This window comes from Symphodus melops (assembly GCF_947650265.1).
Source record: "Symphodus melops genome assembly, chromosome: 12".
NCBI classification, from domain to species: domain Eukaryota; kingdom Metazoa; phylum Chordata; class Actinopteri; order Labriformes; family Labridae; genus Symphodus; species Symphodus melops.
The window spans coordinates 8,166,180-8,184,557 of record NC_136702.1 but is presented as its reverse complement, the minus strand read 5'-3'; the positions used below and the strand labels follow the sequence as shown (position 1 = coordinate 8,184,557).

The 18,378-nt window shown below is 43.0% G+C and overlaps 1 protein-coding gene across 3 annotated transcripts in view; it reads left to right on the top strand.

Moving 5' to 3' along the window:
• The first annotated feature begins 408 nt into the window (after positions 1-408).
• Positions 409-18,378, top strand: part of gsk3ba (glycogen synthase kinase 3 beta-a) — a 29,150-nt gene continuing 11,180 nt past the window's right edge. Inside the window, exons 1-3 of one of the 3 annotated variants that reach the window (XM_079358306.1) lie at positions 409-1,424; positions 10,169-10,362; positions 17,553-17,636. In XM_079358306.1, coding sequence (XP_079214432.1) covers positions 1,337-1,424; positions 10,169-10,362; positions 17,553-17,636 — 366 coding nt within the window. In that variant the 5' untranslated portion in view covers positions 409-1,336. The remainder of the gene's footprint in view (positions 1,425-10,168; positions 10,363-17,552; positions 17,637-18,378) is intronic. The other 2 variants (XM_079358304.1, XM_079358305.1) reach the window with 2 other exon arrangements.

Below are 18,378 nucleotides of genomic sequence, written 5' to 3'. Positions count from 1 at the left end.
CACACTCATTACAACAATTACTGAGCTTTATGACACTAATTAAATGGATGTGCCACAGGGGTACGTGAATTGAAAAGAGAAGTAGGATGGGCTTTTGAATTTAACATAGCAACAGTGCTGCATGACCACCGGTGCTCTGTGACAGCTGGGCCCATTTGTACTGATAGTACTAGTGATTTTGGAGCCCCATTGGCTGACGTAGTCATCAATCCTGTGAGCAGAACCGCCCATTGTCCCCGTCGCGGCATGGAGAAAAAGCCTTTGAAGTCGTGAGGGCGGTGCCACGCAAACTGTTCCATGTGGTGCCCGAAAGTGGCGTTCTTATTGGATCACATAAACCACGGTTAACGCCCATTCCTGAAGGATACCCTCTCTGATTGGTCCAATCCGCCACCCCAGATCACTGTTTGCGCGTGCACAGTTTCTCTATTCTCCGTTGAGAATTGCGTCAGTAGCGTAAACGTCCTTCTATGAAAGCGGAACAAGCCCTATATCCCCCTAACGGATATTACGTAGCTAACGTGCGCAGCGACAAAGACAGCGAGCCCGAGACCTATGGGGAAGGAATAAAAAAAAGAAATCCAGTATCGTCGCCCTCTGTGCTTAAAAGACCAGCATTATCTGAAGAGGTCGCTACACCAAGGCTTCGGAAAAAAGACACCGACATTTGTGGGGCGACAAGGGCGGGTTTTGACTCAACGCTGAGGTGCTGAAGTCGTTTCCAAAGACCGTAGCAACGGGCAGATTTTTCCGTTGGACGGTAGGCTAGCGTATAGCGAGGGAGCCGCCATGGCAGTCGGATCATTGAGCCTCCACATCGGGATATGAAGAGGAACCGCATGTGTCCCCCGTATCGTCAAGAAGAAAAACACATTTTTTTCCCATTCATCTGTGATTCACACGGGATCAGTGATCTTGAGAGCTTTTTTCCCCTCATATTTGTGAAATTTATTCCACGTTGAAGTAGACCTCTCAGGTTGGTTTTAATCGAGGAGGAGGGGGGCCACAGGGAGAGGCCAGATTCATGACTATTTTAGTCGGAGACGTGTCTTCAAAGGCCCGCTGAGAGAGAGAGAGAAAAAACCTGGATCATAGGGGAGAAATGATGCTCTGATTTGACCAGAAAGGAGACTTTTATAAGGTGTTTCTGACAAAAGCGAAAGGATCTTGGACTCGCTTTCTCTCTGCCTTCTCTTTTTAATTGTGCTGCTGTTCATTTTCTGCCATCCTTTTTTTGGATGAGAAGGTTCGGCGGATCGATCTGCCCTGCCGTTTAGCGAGTCCCCCCCCAAGTCTCCGAGTCCAGAGAGTGAGAGAATCAAAGGGGATTTGGATCATGTCGGGTCGGCCCAGGACCACATCCTTCGCAGAGAGCTGCAAACCAGTGCCGCAGCCCTCTGCATTTGGCAGCATGAAAGTCAGCAGTGAGTACCCCCCTCATGTATTTCCAGAGTAGCCCACCTTCTTTTGCATGCACCAGGCCCGGAGAGGGCTGCACACACTCAGACAGGAAATGTGTATAATGAGCCTGGCGTTAGCTTAGCCCTGTCATGAATCTGTGTCACTGACTGAGATCGGCACACACACGGCAGCTCTCCTCGGTGTTAGCACCAACACCGCTGCATTCTGACGCCGGTCAGCCTGACCTGGGTTAGCAGGCCGGACCAGGGCCAGGCAGTGCAGGGGAAGCTAGTGTTGGCATCAGTCCAGCCGAGAAACCTAGCCAACTCCTTTTGACTGCAGATCCGCTCTCATTAAAGCCCAGTTGAATGTAGATTAGATCTCATAGCTAGCATTGCTACATACCGGTATGCGTAATAGCGTTAAAGCGATAGGGCCGGTCTATTACGCAACTGTCAAATCAGAAGGTGCGCCCACAGTTTGACTGACGTGCTCCCGGAGAAGGCTGCTTCACTGATATTATTTGTTCCATGTCAGGCGTCGCGACGACCGGAGGGGGAATGTGACACAGAGGATCCTGCTCATGAAGCCACAGTGGCACCGTGCCCGAGGCTGCTTGTAGACTGGCTGCAGAGAGCCATGCGACTGACTAGGCCCAAAGTTACCTGCAGAACAAGGGAGCCTGACATTCTTCCTCTAAACTCAGTCATCGTTTAAATTTTTTTTTTGGTTTATGGTATCTGTGTGTTTGTATTCAGGAGCACGCACCTTTCCACTGCAAGTTTTGTCAAAATCTCTCTTGACAAAATCAATTCTTAAAACATTTCAGCACAGTGTGAATTTGGGCCACAGATTGCAGACACTATATGTTCTTATAGTCATGTGATGATAACATCGTGATGATTAATCAGTGGCTCTCCCTGCTGGAGACATCTAATTGACCTAGCTACCACCCTTTTTTATCTGATGCATAGGAAGAAACGACTCTTTTAAGGAATGTGTTGGTGGTGGTTTGAGGCTGTGATGTGGTCATGATGTGTGTTAGTGGGGTGAGGCCTGGGGCTCTCCTCTGGGCCTTGGCAGAGGAAACCACCCAGTGGACTAGGGCACACACACTCACACACGCTAAAAAGGAGAAGCACTTGCACCCACATTGGGCTGCTCCTCTTGCCCCAGATAATGCTGTTAAAGAATGGTTGTGCTGCAGACAGTGTGTTATAATCTTGGATTTTTAGCTTTAAAAAGAGAAAAGGCCATCCAGGGTGGAAATTCAGTGTTTGTGAAGGATGTGTTTCACTTATTGTTTTTAAGTCATAAAATACAGAATTTAGCACCATAAAAGCAGATTGACTGTAGGACTTGACTTTACATGACTGTTACACCAGTCTCTCTCCTTAAATGTTTTGTAAAAAGTCTCATCTGGTTAGTCAGGATTTCATTATCAACCCTAAAAGGTTGCACTGATGGTAGTCATCCAATTAACTAGGTGTTAAAGCATTGGATTTCTATTAGCCCCTTAGAGGAAGATAAGCAGAAGCAGTGAACACATCAGGCATTTATATAAAGATTTTAGCAAAGAGCAACAAAATGAAAATCAGAACAATTAAAAAGAAGAATTGGTGTCTTTTAATAATGGATCTACTTTTTTCATCGTCACGACTATGTTGGAGAAGTTGATGCCTTTCTTTAATGTTATGTCATTTACAAGAGGTTTAACAGTTCATCAGGTTTAATACTTTAGCTTGCCCTTCATTTTGTAAACTGTACAAAAATTAAATGACAGCCTAAGAGTGTTCAAACACTAAAACTTAAATGATAGAAATGTGACTTGACATTTGGAGCGCTGATTTGGTCTTAGTTTTGGAAACTTACGGCTCGAATACCACACATCTTTATTTGATCTTCACAATGTGACTCAGTTGGTGAACTTTTGTGATCTCAAGAGTCTTTATTTTAAATTGTATTATTAAGGGTTAAACGTTTCACAATGAAGAGTCTGCCCTGCTGGGTAGCCACAAGTCTTTTGGTTTAGTAGTATTGCAGCCATACTTGAACTTCTTGGTTCTCTAATAAGCAAAGTCTTTTTTTTCTCTATAGGAAATCATATCCATATGTTTTAATGGGGAACTATACACAACCAAGCCTTAGTTTAGTATCAACGCAGCAGAATAACACCAACAGTCCTACCCACATTTGTCAAAGAGTCACTGTTGCATTATATTTGTAAAATTCTGTGTGACCAAGGGGCTCTGAAGACCCCCATATGTCTCTTCATATCCACTTTTCTTGACCTTGTTTAACAACGTCACAGGGTCAAGGAGAGGAGTGAATAAGAGGGTAGGAAATGAGAATGGAAGTGATAAGGGAATGAATCTGTGCCGCCAAAAAACGTGAAAAACTCTGGATTAAATACGACCTCATTAAGAGGTTTAAAGGTTACGAACCTGAAGAGGCGAGCCGCTTTGTCGGCCAGCCTGCAGGTTTCAGATCTCTTTTATATCTGTACGTATTTGATGTTCAGAAGGCTTTGTCTGTATGCCTTATTTAAATTTCATTTGTTTCTGAGCTGTTGGGACTATAGTCGACTCTGGTTCTGACTTCATATCGTCACTCTACCATCACAAATGAACATTTTCTTCATTGTTTATCTTAATTATGATGAAATAAACAATGATGTCGTTTCAATGGTTAAACTTTAACCAGTGTATTCTGAAGGTTTTGAAGCTGGTTCAGTTGAGTTATTGATTGATTGATAAATGGCAGATCGGGATTAGAGGACTATTAATAAGCAAAGGACAAGATGAGGCGACGTGATTGTCACACCTCAGAATTGTGGGTCAAATTTTCTTGTCCTCTTTCATAAAGGATAGTCGGTGTGCTCGGCGAAAGGAAGTAATATGAAAGTAAAATAAAAAGCTTCTACCTCTGCTAACCAGAACTACCAGACTATTTGAACAGACTCCAGATTTTGTCCTCAGGAAAAAGTCTTCTTTAACCTTTGACCTGCAAGTCTCATTTTTAGCATTTTTGTTTTGGAATAATCAAAACTAGTTTTGTGCATAAATTATAAATTGAAAATAGCCTTTCATTAACTGTAAATGCTAAAGTGTATTCTTTTTGGCCCCAAAGATTTCATGTTCATTTGCATTATCAAATGTTGTCAAAGAAATAGTGAATGGAGTGTTTTTTTTTATTTAGCTCCACGCTAATGAGGTTTGAGAACTGGACATGTAGAAATAATGTTTTTCTTATCAACAAGTGACGGTGACAAAAATAGGGACTGTTAAACCTCCAATTGGATTCATCATCAAGAGATCCACATATTGCAAAGTCATGATTGCACTTTGGACACACACGCGCACACACTTGTGCTCCATTTATGTATGAGGATAACTTGACTATCTCAAGCAGCTGCTGTGAAGAGTGTGTATGATCCTGCAGAGTATGCACTTAACACACACACATAAAAGCATACACGCATGCATACATTTCCTCGTCCACATGAGCACTCTTTGGTTCTGTTTTTGGGGTGAGGCAGCTGGCAAAGAACAACGAGCAGCCTGTTTAGCATTTCAAAGCTGCATCTCTCTTTTTCCCTATTTACTCCTCATCTTCCTTTCTGTCCACCCTCTTTTCTGAATTTTGCAGATTTCGATGGGAACAAAATGAGCTAATTATAGTCTTTTATTCCAAATGAAACAGTGGGGAGACGAGAACCATGCGCGGGATTTAAACGAGACAAAGCAGAGATTTTGGCAGATAGAGACGCTGTAGAGAATGATCCTCATCAGGTGTTTACTGTGAGGTTATTAAACATCTTCTTCATGGCGGCCATTGTCCTCTGATGTCACACTCAGGTTGGGAAGCTCTGATGCACTAATAATGTTAGGTTTGATATTTTATTAATAACTATATCCTCAAACAGTTGTTCTCATTTCACTTCTTTTTCTCAGTTGATCAGTAACTAAACGGCAATGAATGGAAAACCCTGCATTTGTGTGTTATTACTTCAGCTCATTATTTACTTGTTTCCGCTAACCGATTAGCTACAGCTAACAGCAGCTAATGCCTTTTTATCAATTCCTAACACAATGACCACCTAATAACAATAACAAAAGGTATATATTATATTCCTAGCTAACGTTTTCCTCGGAACTTCTTCCTTTACGTTTGTCCGGTTTTTTTTAAGCTTTGTGCAGAATTCATTGTTAGCATTCCTTGTTTTCAGGTTGAAATGCTAACCCGCAGGGCTAATATGAATTTATATGATTTGTTTATGGCTTTTCCCATCATATCATGTAACACAATCAATCTTTAATTTTAGCTACGAAGTCGTTGAAAGTTAAGTGTAACTGTTGCCCAGAAGACGCTAGTGAGTTTAAAAAAACGATGTGGGTTAACACGTTGGAAGATGTAGCATGTTAGCATTTGTCCAAATGTCCTTTTATCTTTTCAATTAACAAACTGGAATACATCAGTATGTTACACTGACGTTAAAGCTTCCCTGCGTCTCTGTGAAACCAGAAGAAAATGGCCTCTGTGTGGATATGGACGGCTCTGCAGCCTGTATACAACTGCTCTATCGTCAACATCTTTGCGCCACTATCTCCTCTGCTCCCTGATACCTTGATGTCGTGAGTGTTGCACAGCCAAAACGTCGCTGAGATTCCTATGACGGCATTTTCCAGTACTGTCTAGAACTATTTCATCATGATTGCAACAGTGATGGATCACGTTGCACTGTGCATGATTCTCAGTAACTGATCGCTAATGCCTTTAGCTTGTGGTCTTAAGCTATCCAGGAGTTGAGCAAATCTCTGCATAAATTCCTCACAGATGTCCCTTTCCCTGCAGCCCAGTACTGATACAACAGCACGTCACTACATTGTTTGTTAAGATTGACATTAATCTTCGAGTACTCTGCCTTAATTCTTTCAATTCAGAGTGATTCTAATTGCAGTATTCACTCAGTAAATATGTGCTGTGTACATCCACAGATTTCAGACTGGTTTATAAACATGGACAGTTTTGCAGGATTAGGCTCTGTGGCAGTGATTCATAAAGAACGGCGTGATGATTACCCCTCAAACTGCAGTCAATGCACAAATAGTTACGTTACCGCGGCGACCTCGTAGTGTCTCGTGGTTAAACGCTGCAGTCATATCCTCAGGTTACCTCCAAAGTAGATGACCCAGCTCAAAAGAAACTCCGGAGTTTTTCGGTTTTAAAAAGATATTCATTAATGATTATTTGTCTTTCCTAACACGTAGGGAAAATAAACCGGTGGTAAAAATTCCCGTTTGTAAACCTGAAGGATATATTTTCTTTTTCTGAACACATCAGTTTTCCTGCAGGATGAACTGATCAAGATTTACCCAGAAAAAATAATGATGTGCATGACACAATAAAAGATTGATTTCTGCACTCCCCATATGTATTAAAAAAAAAAGACCAACCTTAAAAATGTGCCGATGCTCTAATGAAGCCCATAAAAAGCCTCATAAAAGCTCTGCACCTGTCATTTGTGGACCGTCAGAAGTGTATGCCTGCTGCAAACCCATTAACATCATCAGTGCGTTTAATGACAGCCAGGAGAGTGTATACACATTAGCCTATTGTGAATTTTGGGTGAATAGTTTGGCAGTTCGAGGTTGTGCGTACTTACAGGTGAACCGCGTTGCTTGATTTAATGCTTCATTCTATTCATTTGAAACGAGGCTGTCTGCGTTTTAACAGTCAGAGATGCATCATAGTTTCGTGGTAGCCATGGCAAAATCAGATACATCGTTCGATCAATCCTGCATGTGTCCTGTATATAACAGAAGAGTGATGGTGTCTGTGCCCCATTAATACACGTTACGTTCGCTGTATTCTGCTCTGGCCCGAAACTACTCCGCTGACCTGAATTGACTATTGACGCTTGTGGCTGAAAGTTGCAGCAGTTGTCTCTCCTCTGGTCACTTTGATGCAGCCTTTAACATGAAATCAGGCTGTGTGATTGGTCACACACGCCACATGTACGTTATTGGAAGGATGATTCAGAAAGTAACCATGGCACTGCCGCATGCACATGTTGCACTTTGTTTGTGCGACCTCTGATTTCCCTGTAGAGGCTGTGATTTCAGCTGATATTGTTTACTAGTAAGAGTCGATGGGAGATTTACACATTGGATTTTCTGTTGGTTCAGCTGCTAATAATTTATCGAAATGAAAAGGTTCTTCCAACTCTAAAAAGAGTCAAATTCGGTCACAAGTGCCAATAACAAATCCTCCACCTCTGAGTGGTTGTGACTGTTTCTTAAAGCTTCTTAAACAGAAGCAAATGTGCATGAAGTCCGATCATTTCTTTTAACACATTTTTAGCCTACAGCTGACATGTGTGTAAAAGGCCATCCTCAGTACTGACTTCCAACAGCGACGTAAAATGCAAATAAAGCCGTTTAATTGCAACCCGATTGCTTGGTCATCTCTGATTCTGCTGTTGTCTGACCTCACTGTGGTTGTACAGTACGAGTGGTTGCTGCGTGAGCGTGCGCAGACTTTTCTCACGGTTTTGAGGAAGTGCAGAGGCGTTGTAGAAGTGGCCCTGCTGGAATATGGAGGCAGAGTCGTATCTCGCTCTCACTCTCGCTCTCACTCGCTCTCTCGACTCAGGCAGAGTGAAATTTCTCATCCCTCCTCTCTTTCTTCTTCTGATCCCAATCACATCTTCAGTAATTGGACCGCTCACTGGTCACACAGTAGCAAGAAAAACATGTATGATTGTTTTGTGTCAGGGTTGGACTGTTTCTTGGTCACGTTTCAGTGCGTGTGCTTATGCAGGCACTATTCGTGTCAAAATCAATGGCACAGCTGGAAAATGAGCCGAGCGAGCCGATGAAAGTGGATAACGGCGAGTAAACCTTCGCACTCTGTGTTAATGTCTTGGTCAAAACGTCCACTTTTTTTTTTTTTTTTTGCTGGTTGGCCGCTCGGGGTTAATCACCGAATCATTTAGTGAATTTAAAAGTCGCATACAGATGAATCACACGCTGATCTTTTGCAAGAAGCCTGCAGTCCACGGTCACTCCCTCCTCGTATGGATCGGACTCTGTGGCCTGTCGGTGTCCTCCACATGATGGAGGTGGTCTGCTGCTCCCAGCATGCTGCGGGGAAGTTTCTATTAAATGACACCATAATCAGACACAGGCACGGGTATTAAGCATCACTTAATCCACTCAACATGATTTGCACCCACTGAGAGCTGGGGACAGATTTGAGCGTGGTTGACTGTCTCAGCGAACTTGTCGAAGAATTAGTGGGAATTTAACCAAGATGTAAAAATTGATTTAGCAATGTGTCTTTTTTTATTTTTTTTATTTTTTTTAAACAACTTCCACTTTGGGCTGCAGTTTGTGGGACAACACAGCAACTATTAAACAATTACAAGGATACTGGTGGGGATTTAAATTGTACAGATTTTATTGGGGAAATTGTGATAAGAATGAGGAAGCAGGCCACACATTTGTGGCATGTGACACACACGCATCCACAGCCACGCATACACACAATCGCCTGGATGTCCTATTACAGCCAGCTGGTGTGAATTTTGCCCCTTGACACTGTGGAGAGGAGGAGGAGGGAGGGAGGAGGATACACACTTAAACAGGAAAGAGCCTCCATGTTGGGATCTCGGGGGAGCAGAGTTAGCTCCTCGCAGACTGGAGAGGAGGGCGGGGCAGATACTGATCTATAGTGCATTAGCATCAGATACAGTCTTATGACTTTTCACTGATCATAATCTTGGCTATTACAGTAGGCGGTCTGCTCACCATGTTTGGTGAGTCTGTCTGAGGTAATGAGTAAGGAGAGTCTCAGAAAGCTCCTCTGATAATCATTATTTGATGGATGATGTGGATAAAAGCACCTTCTATGTGATACAACACAAAGATCAATAGCAAATGAGTGTGTTTCAGTCTATAGCTGTTCATACTTTTATAAGTGTTTTTTTTTTTTTTTCAACATCGTGACATTTATTTTTTGAGTGCCCTATCTATTAAAACAACTCAAACCCACCCGTCCTACCTGTCGTTGTTTTCATGTAAAGTTTTTCTGATCAGCAAATCCACAGCTGTCGACCAGCAGGAAGCGCAGCTGGAACAAATGGGGGGTTCAAACGGCTGGAGGAAGCCTCCCAGTACAGAGTGAAAGCTGCGGCCTGTCAATCAAAAATCAGCATGTCCACGAAGAAGGCGTGCACGCCCCCTCACATGTTCCACTGTGACGCTTAAAGACTCTCCGGAGAAGTTTCAGAAGGAGACGCGTGGCTCTAGATTATAGGAAGAATAAAATGTTGTTTCTCACTGCCACTGTCGCATTGCTTACTGGGAAATGGAACAAAACCAGTGATAAATGGCGAGTTTCACATTTAAAGTAAGAGAATTGCTTTAAGTGTTTAATCAGGCAAACATGGGAGGTATGAATGGAATCTGTGGTAGGGAATTTCCCTTAAATTCATAATGCTTGACATAACCTTTGTTCCTCTCTAACCCTGCTTGCCAAAAAGAAGGCAGGTTCTCCAGCACAACTTAGCAGCTGCTAGCATCGCTACAGTTAGCCGTCAGCCATTACTATGTGCCTTTTGTCTTCGGACCTTGAGCTTCATCAACCTCAAATGAAATCAGCAATTCATCAGGGGTTCGGTCAGTGAAGAATTTTTGCCGGAGAAAAGTTAGTTCCAAGCCTTTGTATTGATCTCCTCTCTGTGTTGTGTTTTTTTTCTCTTCAGGGGATAAAGATGGCAGCAAGGTAACAACAGTCGTGGCCACTCCGGGCCAAGGCCCCGACCGGCCACAGGAGGTGAGCTACACGGACACGAAGGTCATCGGGAACGGCTCGTTTGGCGTCGTCTACCAGGCTAAACTGTGCGACTCTGGAGAGATGGTGGCAATCAAGAAGGTTCTGCAAGACAAGAGATTTAAGGTAAATCAGGAGCACTCGACCTTCAGACGTTTGCTGCACACCTTCAAGGTGACTTGTGTCTCTCGCCTGTCAACCAAAAGACAGAACAAAAAGTAGTTGTACGAGTGCTGATGATGGGCAAAAACTTGTTCCAATGTCTTTTTTTTTTTTTTTTTTTCCAACTTTGTAACCACAGGAGGGACTTGTTGCTTTCATGAATGTGACTGAGTTACTGTGAAAGAGAATTGAATGGAGTGATCTTTCACAAGAACAATGAGATCAGTGATACTACAGAAACAAAGAAAACAAAGGCAGAAATCCGTGTTTTTGCTTCTGACACATCAGTCGAAAACATCCTCGCTTTATTCTCGTGGATTTCCTCGCAGGAAGTGTGTTGTGCGCGTGTGTGTTTTAGAGGGAAGCTCTTCTCCTGCACAAACAAAGCTGAACCCATTAATACCCAGTCGTCTGTCAAGGGAAGTTCAGCCACCGCCATGCCAACGTCGCCTTAACTTCCAGGCAAATCTGTGCTGGAAACCTACTCCCGCGCTTTGAATAGATTTGACTGATGGCTTGTTGTTTCTTGGCTGGGCCGACATTGTTTGAGCTCCCTTTGCTTTACTCCTAATTGTGGGGAAGGGGGTTAAAGCGCCCCTGGTGCCAGCTCACATAAAAGACCAGAGACTGCCAAGCCTGCAGGACAGCTGTTTAGATTCTCATTACGTTTATAGTCTTCAGAGGTTAGAGTTATGGCTGCACTGTGTACTGGACATGTTATTGGTCTAATACAGAAACAAGTGCTAAAGACGTTTTCGAACTACAGCAGTTTGAATGAAACAACCACTACGCTGTTTTAATAAAAAGTACAGACAACTATTCGAGGTTAATTCTGTAATATCTCTTTTAATTCAACTTTAAATGCACAGTTCAGATTTGGCCTCTCAAGCAAAACAAAAACAAGATGACGTCTAGGCTGGCGGGGAATCATGGGAGTGATTCTTTTCTACTGGTCCGTCCCCGAGGGAAACGACGTCCAGGTTGACCGTAGTCAAGACGAACGTGAGAAACAAACCAGAGGAAGAGACAAGCTAATGTGTCCAAGTTAAATTTACCTGACCTTTTTATCCCAGCAGCACAAACGGTTACAGTACGGCAGCTTTCAGTAGCAGCTACGCTTCTTTATGCAGCGGTCCTTGACGCAACACTCTGTGTTTCCACGGCAGCGATTAACGTGTTGTGCCTTCGTGACAGCCGCCATGACAAAACGCGTCACAACTATTTCTGTGGCTTGATGACTGTCTGAATTGAGATATTTTAATGTACAAATTCGACATATTGTACGTTTAAATCTTGGTGGCAAATAATGAGAATACATTTCTTCTGTTTCGACAGTTTTAATTCAGTGACAGTGTGAAGTACGACCTGTAACAGAAACAAAACCAAGTAAGCAGATTCTCTCACTCACTATCTCTTCTATGCAACAGAACTTGTTTTTTTTAAACAGTAGAGCTCCAACCCCGGCGTTCAAAACAACGGTCACAGTATATTTACAGCCAAAGGGCACACTCAAGATGATGCAATACAGTGTGTGGCTGTAATGGTTGCCACATGTGCTCCGCAAAACCCACACACCATGACTGTGCTCTTCCAAACAGGATTTCAGCTCATTGGAACATCTTAAAGTTGTAAAAAAAAAAAAAAAAAAAGAGGGCCCCTTCAAGGAAATTTTTCTGAAGTAGACTTCATCCCTTTTTTTTTTACTGAGAGTTTGAAGTTTAATAAAACTCGTCTTCAAAGCTGTCTAATGAACATGCTGTATCCCATTTGTTTGACCGTACCAGAAAATGAAGGGCGATACCTTAATGTTACTGATAGACAGACGGATACACTGTCCCAACAGTCACAGAAATGCTCCTTTTTAAAAGGCTCAATCCGTAAATAAGACTTAGGTGAATTTAAACTCAAAGGATGGACTGGTAAAAACAACAGTCTGTTTAAAGCCCTCAGTGTTTCCATTAGTCAGGGTCACTGCGTGGTGTTAAGTTCGCACCACAGCTGGGAAAGGAGAGAAAAGCTCTCGTGGTGAAAATGAACAGAACCTTTCCTCTTCGGTCTGATGTCATACTCAGTGGAGACGAGCGTGAAAAACGCAGGAAGTATCTAATGCACATCCTTCGAAAAGTCGAATGGTCATTTTAATATTGTGAATGAGTTCCCACATCCTGATGGTGCAAGCCAGCAGATTTTAAGTTTTCTTTGTTTGGCTAAGCTAAACTAGCCCAGCCGCTGGTGATCACTTGATATTTAACAAACGGACATAAAGCCTAATCTATGCTTCCGTGTCATGGACCCTATGCCGTAGTCCTCCGTGCACCTCCCAAAAATCCTGACTACACGTCACGTCGACGCGAACCACAAGGATCGTGATCGGTCCGCTCAGAACGTCATTTCCGGCAGTTGCTTTCTGGTCACAACGATCACAAACACGACACAACAACAAGAGTGGCATCAATCCTCCTCGTGGGTCAGCTGTGGAATATTCATTACAGGAATAAGGAAACTAATAGATTTTGATGGTACAAACTCTCTCTCTCAATGGATTTAATTTTGGGTTAGGACAGAACCACGAGCTATCGACTCGTTTCAGGGAAGTTCTCGACTGTTGCTCGGTACTAAATGTCGACTTTGTCCCCCTCAGGAGAGACGAGGTGTGTCCTGTTGTCTCCTCGACTGTAAACCTCCAGCTCTGTCCTCTGTGACTCAAGTTTAGTAAAGGTTCAGTCAGGTGGGTTTGCCTGTAGTCTTTATTTTTTTTTGCCCTGGATCTGTTAAGCTTAGCGAACCGGTTCAGCTAAATGCTTCAGCAGCTCTGTGCCCCATATTTCACCTTTTAGCAGTTTCTCAGCACCTGCTGGTAATCCATACCTAAAAAAAAAAACAAAAAACAGACAGCATGAATGATGTCACACTAGGATGTGGGGTCATCTGCCCCAAAACTCACCCGATGTTTGTAACAAACAAGCTTTGTGACTCTGCATGCATGCTGGCCTCGATGAGGTCATGTCCTGCTCTTCCTGGTTAGCCTGTTCTTGGTTAGCCTGTGGTTAGCATGACACACTAGCAGGTAGCATCCTTGAAACAGTGGCCAGCTGAAGCTCACAAACATTTTCCTCCTTGTTTGTCGTTAAGCTCTCTTTCTCGTGTCGCCTTTAGCTGACGTCTCCTCCTCTGTCTTAACTGCCTCTACTCCTTCCTTGTGAGCAGCTTGTTACGAAAACCGAAGCAAATGAGCGCTAAGACTCCTCACATGACTGCCAAGCTAGCTCGTTGTACCACAACCCTCCCTCCACAGATAAACACACAAACATATCCCCAACACCTGCCTTCTATTTCCACCTAAGCTCTCTCCTTCTCCACCAAAGCCTTTTCTTTACACTTAGATTTTTTTCTTATGTCTCATTTGGTGTTGAGTGGTGGAGGGGGCCTGGGTGAACAGAACGATGCTGGTCAGACACACACACACACACACACACACACACACACACACACGCGAGTCAGAACAGGACAATCATTTGAATAGGCTCTGTGTTGGAGAGCAGCTGATGAATGTGCAGGGAAAATCCTTGGTGGGTTTACAATCAGCGCGTGGTGCATTATGGGATAGGTCCTCCTCCACTCCCATCAGAGGGATCACATATCAGCCTATTGGAAAATGGATGCTCTCGTTAGAACCGACAATCACTCAAAGAGACAGACGGAGGGTGAGAGCTCGTCTGGTAATGGCCCTTATACAACACTTCCACAGTAACACTGTTCCAGGATACGTTTGGGATGTCGAGCTATTGTTATTTTTCTTTTTTACAACAAATTCTCTGACTAATAAGAGTTGTGTGTTTAGTTAGAGCCTGATGACGCTTGTCGCTGTGTCTGTCTATCTCGATAAACACATCTCCAAACCACACCAGTTCTGTGCTTGATACAGTTTGGACATGAAACGTTTTGTAAAATGGTAAATCCCACTCTCTGCTGCCAGAGAGCCACATGTGTGTCACTCAAAAACTGGACCTAGTTACCTATATATGCACCATTTACACTTTTGATTAAAGAGTTTTGATTCCATGGAGCTTAGATTCATTATCTGTCCTTTAAGTACAAGTAAGCATATCATCTCTTCTGTTATGAGAATGCAACTTTTGTATTCTTGCTTTTTTTTTTAATTTTTTTTTTTTATAAATGTTTAGTCAGTAGGTTTGAATTGTTTTCACACTTGTTGGTCAAAGTGTTAAGAGTGAGACTAAAGGACGGCGTTAAACTGGCATTAAGAGAATGAAGTGAAATATTCTACTTAGAGAGAAAATGATCTTTCTTATCAAGTCCCACATTCAGTATCATCCATAAGCTGTTATCTTTAAGCAGAAGAGTAAGACACTGGAAGTCTTTGTGTGTGGGTGGTGGATAAGATGGCTCTTTTTTTTTTTTCTTTTATAAATCCTTTTGGAAAGCGGATGTGTTTTTGTCTGACTCTGCACATCAGCATCACGAAGGTGTAGCACTTGTCGAAGCCTGCTGTCGAGGTGCTCTCTCTCTTCTCTGCTGGCTCGGCTGCTGACACACGGGAGGATGACAGGTCAGCAGGAATGACTGCAGTATCACTGGAGCTGGGCAGGGCTTCACTGAACAGCCTGTCTGCTCCTCCTCCATATGGTACCATCTTTCTCACATACAACAAGGCACACACACACACGCACGCACACACACTCTCACACACACACACACACACACAAGCTCAAGCAGGCCGACTAAGCCACTGCAAGAAGACACAAGGGCGTTGCCTGCAGTGCACGATAATTCAGTGGCTGGTCGGTGACCCACGCGCTATGATGTCACTTTATGTTATGGTGGTTGTGTGTGTTGTGTATAAGTGCTGGTGTAGGGGGTTAAAATGCAAAGGTGGGGGGGGGGGGGGGGAGGAGGAGTATGTGGGAACCTTTTGTGTCTGCCTGTAAGTGAATTAAGAGCGGAGAAATGTCCATATCAGGCGACTGCTGCTGAGACGACTGTGTCTCGTTTAGCGGACACACCGCTCACTCTGCTCCCTTAAAAAATGAATGAGAGTGGATTAAATCCACATAAAGAGGCGGAGAAGTGTGGAAGGACGACAGCATATCTCCCTGCGCCAGACAGCATGGTTCTGACCCACATAGCAGGGGAGCTCATTAGTCACCCTATCAGTCGGGCAGCTCGCACAGTTTCTTCACTATTATGTCAAACAGTCGTCAGACAGCCAACCACCTGCTCACACAGTCCGTTTGTCAGGCTGCTTTTCAAACCGTTTCATAGATGTGAAGCAGGAGCAGCTACATGATTGATCTGTCTTTTTAACTGTAAATACTTCCTGCTTTCTTTGATAGATATTTTTGGCTTTTAAATGTCATGTTTCTACACATGATGGCCCCTTTCTAGAAGTGTTGGCCTTTACCGTGACATTCAGGTGCGCTCTACTTATCTCATCATTTTAAATAATGTGGAGGCGGCTGCTAGTTGGGGTTTTTTTCTTTGAGAATGACTTTAATAATAAATCATTATCAGAAAAGTAGCTAACAGATTTTCTACAGATAAACTTTTAATTTCACTTCCGAATGATAAATAGACCAATCAAGTTCATGCAAATGATCTAGTCTTTGTAGCAGCATTAAAAAAAAAACCAAGAAGAAGAAGTAATGTTCCTTTTTGTGTGCTACCCTCATTTCTGGTCAGACGCTCGATCGGGCCGCTGTCTGCTCAGCGTTCATCCAGAAAATCAAACCTGTGCCCATCAAGCCTTTTTTTTTTTTTTTTTTCTTTTTATACCCAGCCAGAATCTCAAACACCTCCTGACGTCGTGTTGATGGTGGAGACAAGGCAGCAACAGTTAGTCAGATAGATTGAGAGTCAGCTTGTCAATCATACGTCAACCTGTCTGTTTTTTATTTGTATTATATTGTCAGCCGTTCTCCTCGGTGTTCAGTCTGTCAGTGTGGAGATAAATCAGTGGGAGAGTCACTGATTTATCATCTGGCCCGTTAAAAAGCACAACAGAAATGTGTCTGTAAATTTCGACTTCGAATTCATTATTTTCATCACTGCACTCAACTGACTCTAAAACTGTTCTTTTTTCTTTCTTTTTTTTTTTTTCCAAGAAACGGATCATACGAATTCCAGAAATGTGAGCTTGCACGTGTGAGGACAAAAACAAGTGAAATAATAATAGTGCAGAACCTGTCTCCTATGAATCAAGCTGCTAATCAACTTTGGAAATAAAGAACAGATTATCATGTGGTTACTCAACTTCTCGATCGCTGTTTTCTGCTCTCCGTTTGTTTTTTTTTCTTCCTTTCCACACTCGTGAAATGTTACACAAGCACTTTGAATCATCTTGAAGCACGGCGAGGAAGAAGAATGGACAAAGTATAAATAATAATGGATCTGTTTGCGGAGAAGAGCTTTCTGTAAAGGTTGAATCCCGTGCCTGCCAACAGAACATTAAAGTCCATGTGCACAGCCTCTCTCTTTGTGGACTCTGGATGTGAATGTAAATGGATGGAGCGCCGTCGATCTGTTCTTGTGGCCTCGGAGAAAATCCTGTTGCTTGTCCCATTATTAACACAGTTGACTTTTCTTAAGTGTTCCTATTACGGGGTTGTTTTTCGTACTTTTTGTGCTTTCCACTGCCCTTTTGTTGTAATTGTTGCTCTGATGGGGGAACAGGCATCTTGCCACGAAGTGCATTACTCTGTCATCATGTTTTAAACTCCTGGGATGTAACCGTCCCTGAAGGAATGTTTGTCCGTTTTTTTTCCCTCCATCGTCTTTCTCTCTGCACCCTCATCTCACTTTGTCTTCTCGATTTTTATTTATTTAAACTTTTTTTTTTTTTTGGGGGAATAAACTATCACATTGAGCTCGTGACGACGCTGTAGCTGACAACAAGGTGATTGTTTTCTGAGAGGATTAGTGACACAAGTGTTTTCCGTCACAAGACGCAGAAAGAGCGTCAGCCATTGCTTCCGACCCAGACGTGTCACATTTTCAGTAAAGAAGACCTCGGCTGAATCTTTTCACAGTTGTACCCTGAGTCTCATGAAAAGCCTTCAAAGTCACCTGAAGGTTCTCTTCATTTTCGAAACGTGTTCATGAGTCATGATTGTTTTTTTTGTGTTTGTGTTTTACAGAACCGCGAGCTGCAGATCATGAGGAAGTTGGACCACTGCAACATAGTGCGCCTGCGCTACTTCTTCTACTCCAGTGGAGACAAGGTCAGTTGTGATGAGCGATGCTTCTCGTGATGCGAAGCAGCTAGGCAACGACGTGATCAAAGGGAATGCTCTTCCCCCATTGGCCACAATATTTGTGAAGAAAATTGAGCTCGACAGATCTCTCCCGTCACCCAATGTTTTGTGGCCAATTTTTGCTTTTCACACAAACTTCATAAATGGAGTGGATGAAAGTCAGCGATACGGAAAACCTTCCTTACAGAACATATGAGGCAGAGGGGTGATTTAAGAAAAGTTTTTAGCATGTAGTTTCTCTAAAAACGCCTACTCCACAGTATACAATAACTTCACCACGGTCTAGAAAAGGTCAGAAGTTTTCTGTTGGACCTTTTATGGTAGTCTTAAGGGACTTTTTTTTTTCCTCTCCAAAAATAAACTCGAGTATCGTTCTCAAAGTCTGGGTTTTAATTTTGGACTGAAATGACTTCTATATGTTCAATTTCTTTGTCTATCTGTTACCTTTCTTTGTATTTCATGTCAAATCTGAACGTTCAGTCTCTTCTTTACAGTTGATAAGGTGGAAAGAGTTTTGTAGTTTGCAGGAACGGTAGATTCCCTCCTCCCTCCACATAAAACTTCTTCAGTGTGTGTCATGTTTAGCCTCTTCCTCTTCAAGTGCACCCTGGGATTACAGTGTTTAAAAGGATCGAGCAGCTGGCTTTAATCACACCCGTAACATAATATCGCTCCCCCCACGTCTAAGACTTTGTGTAATCACTATTAA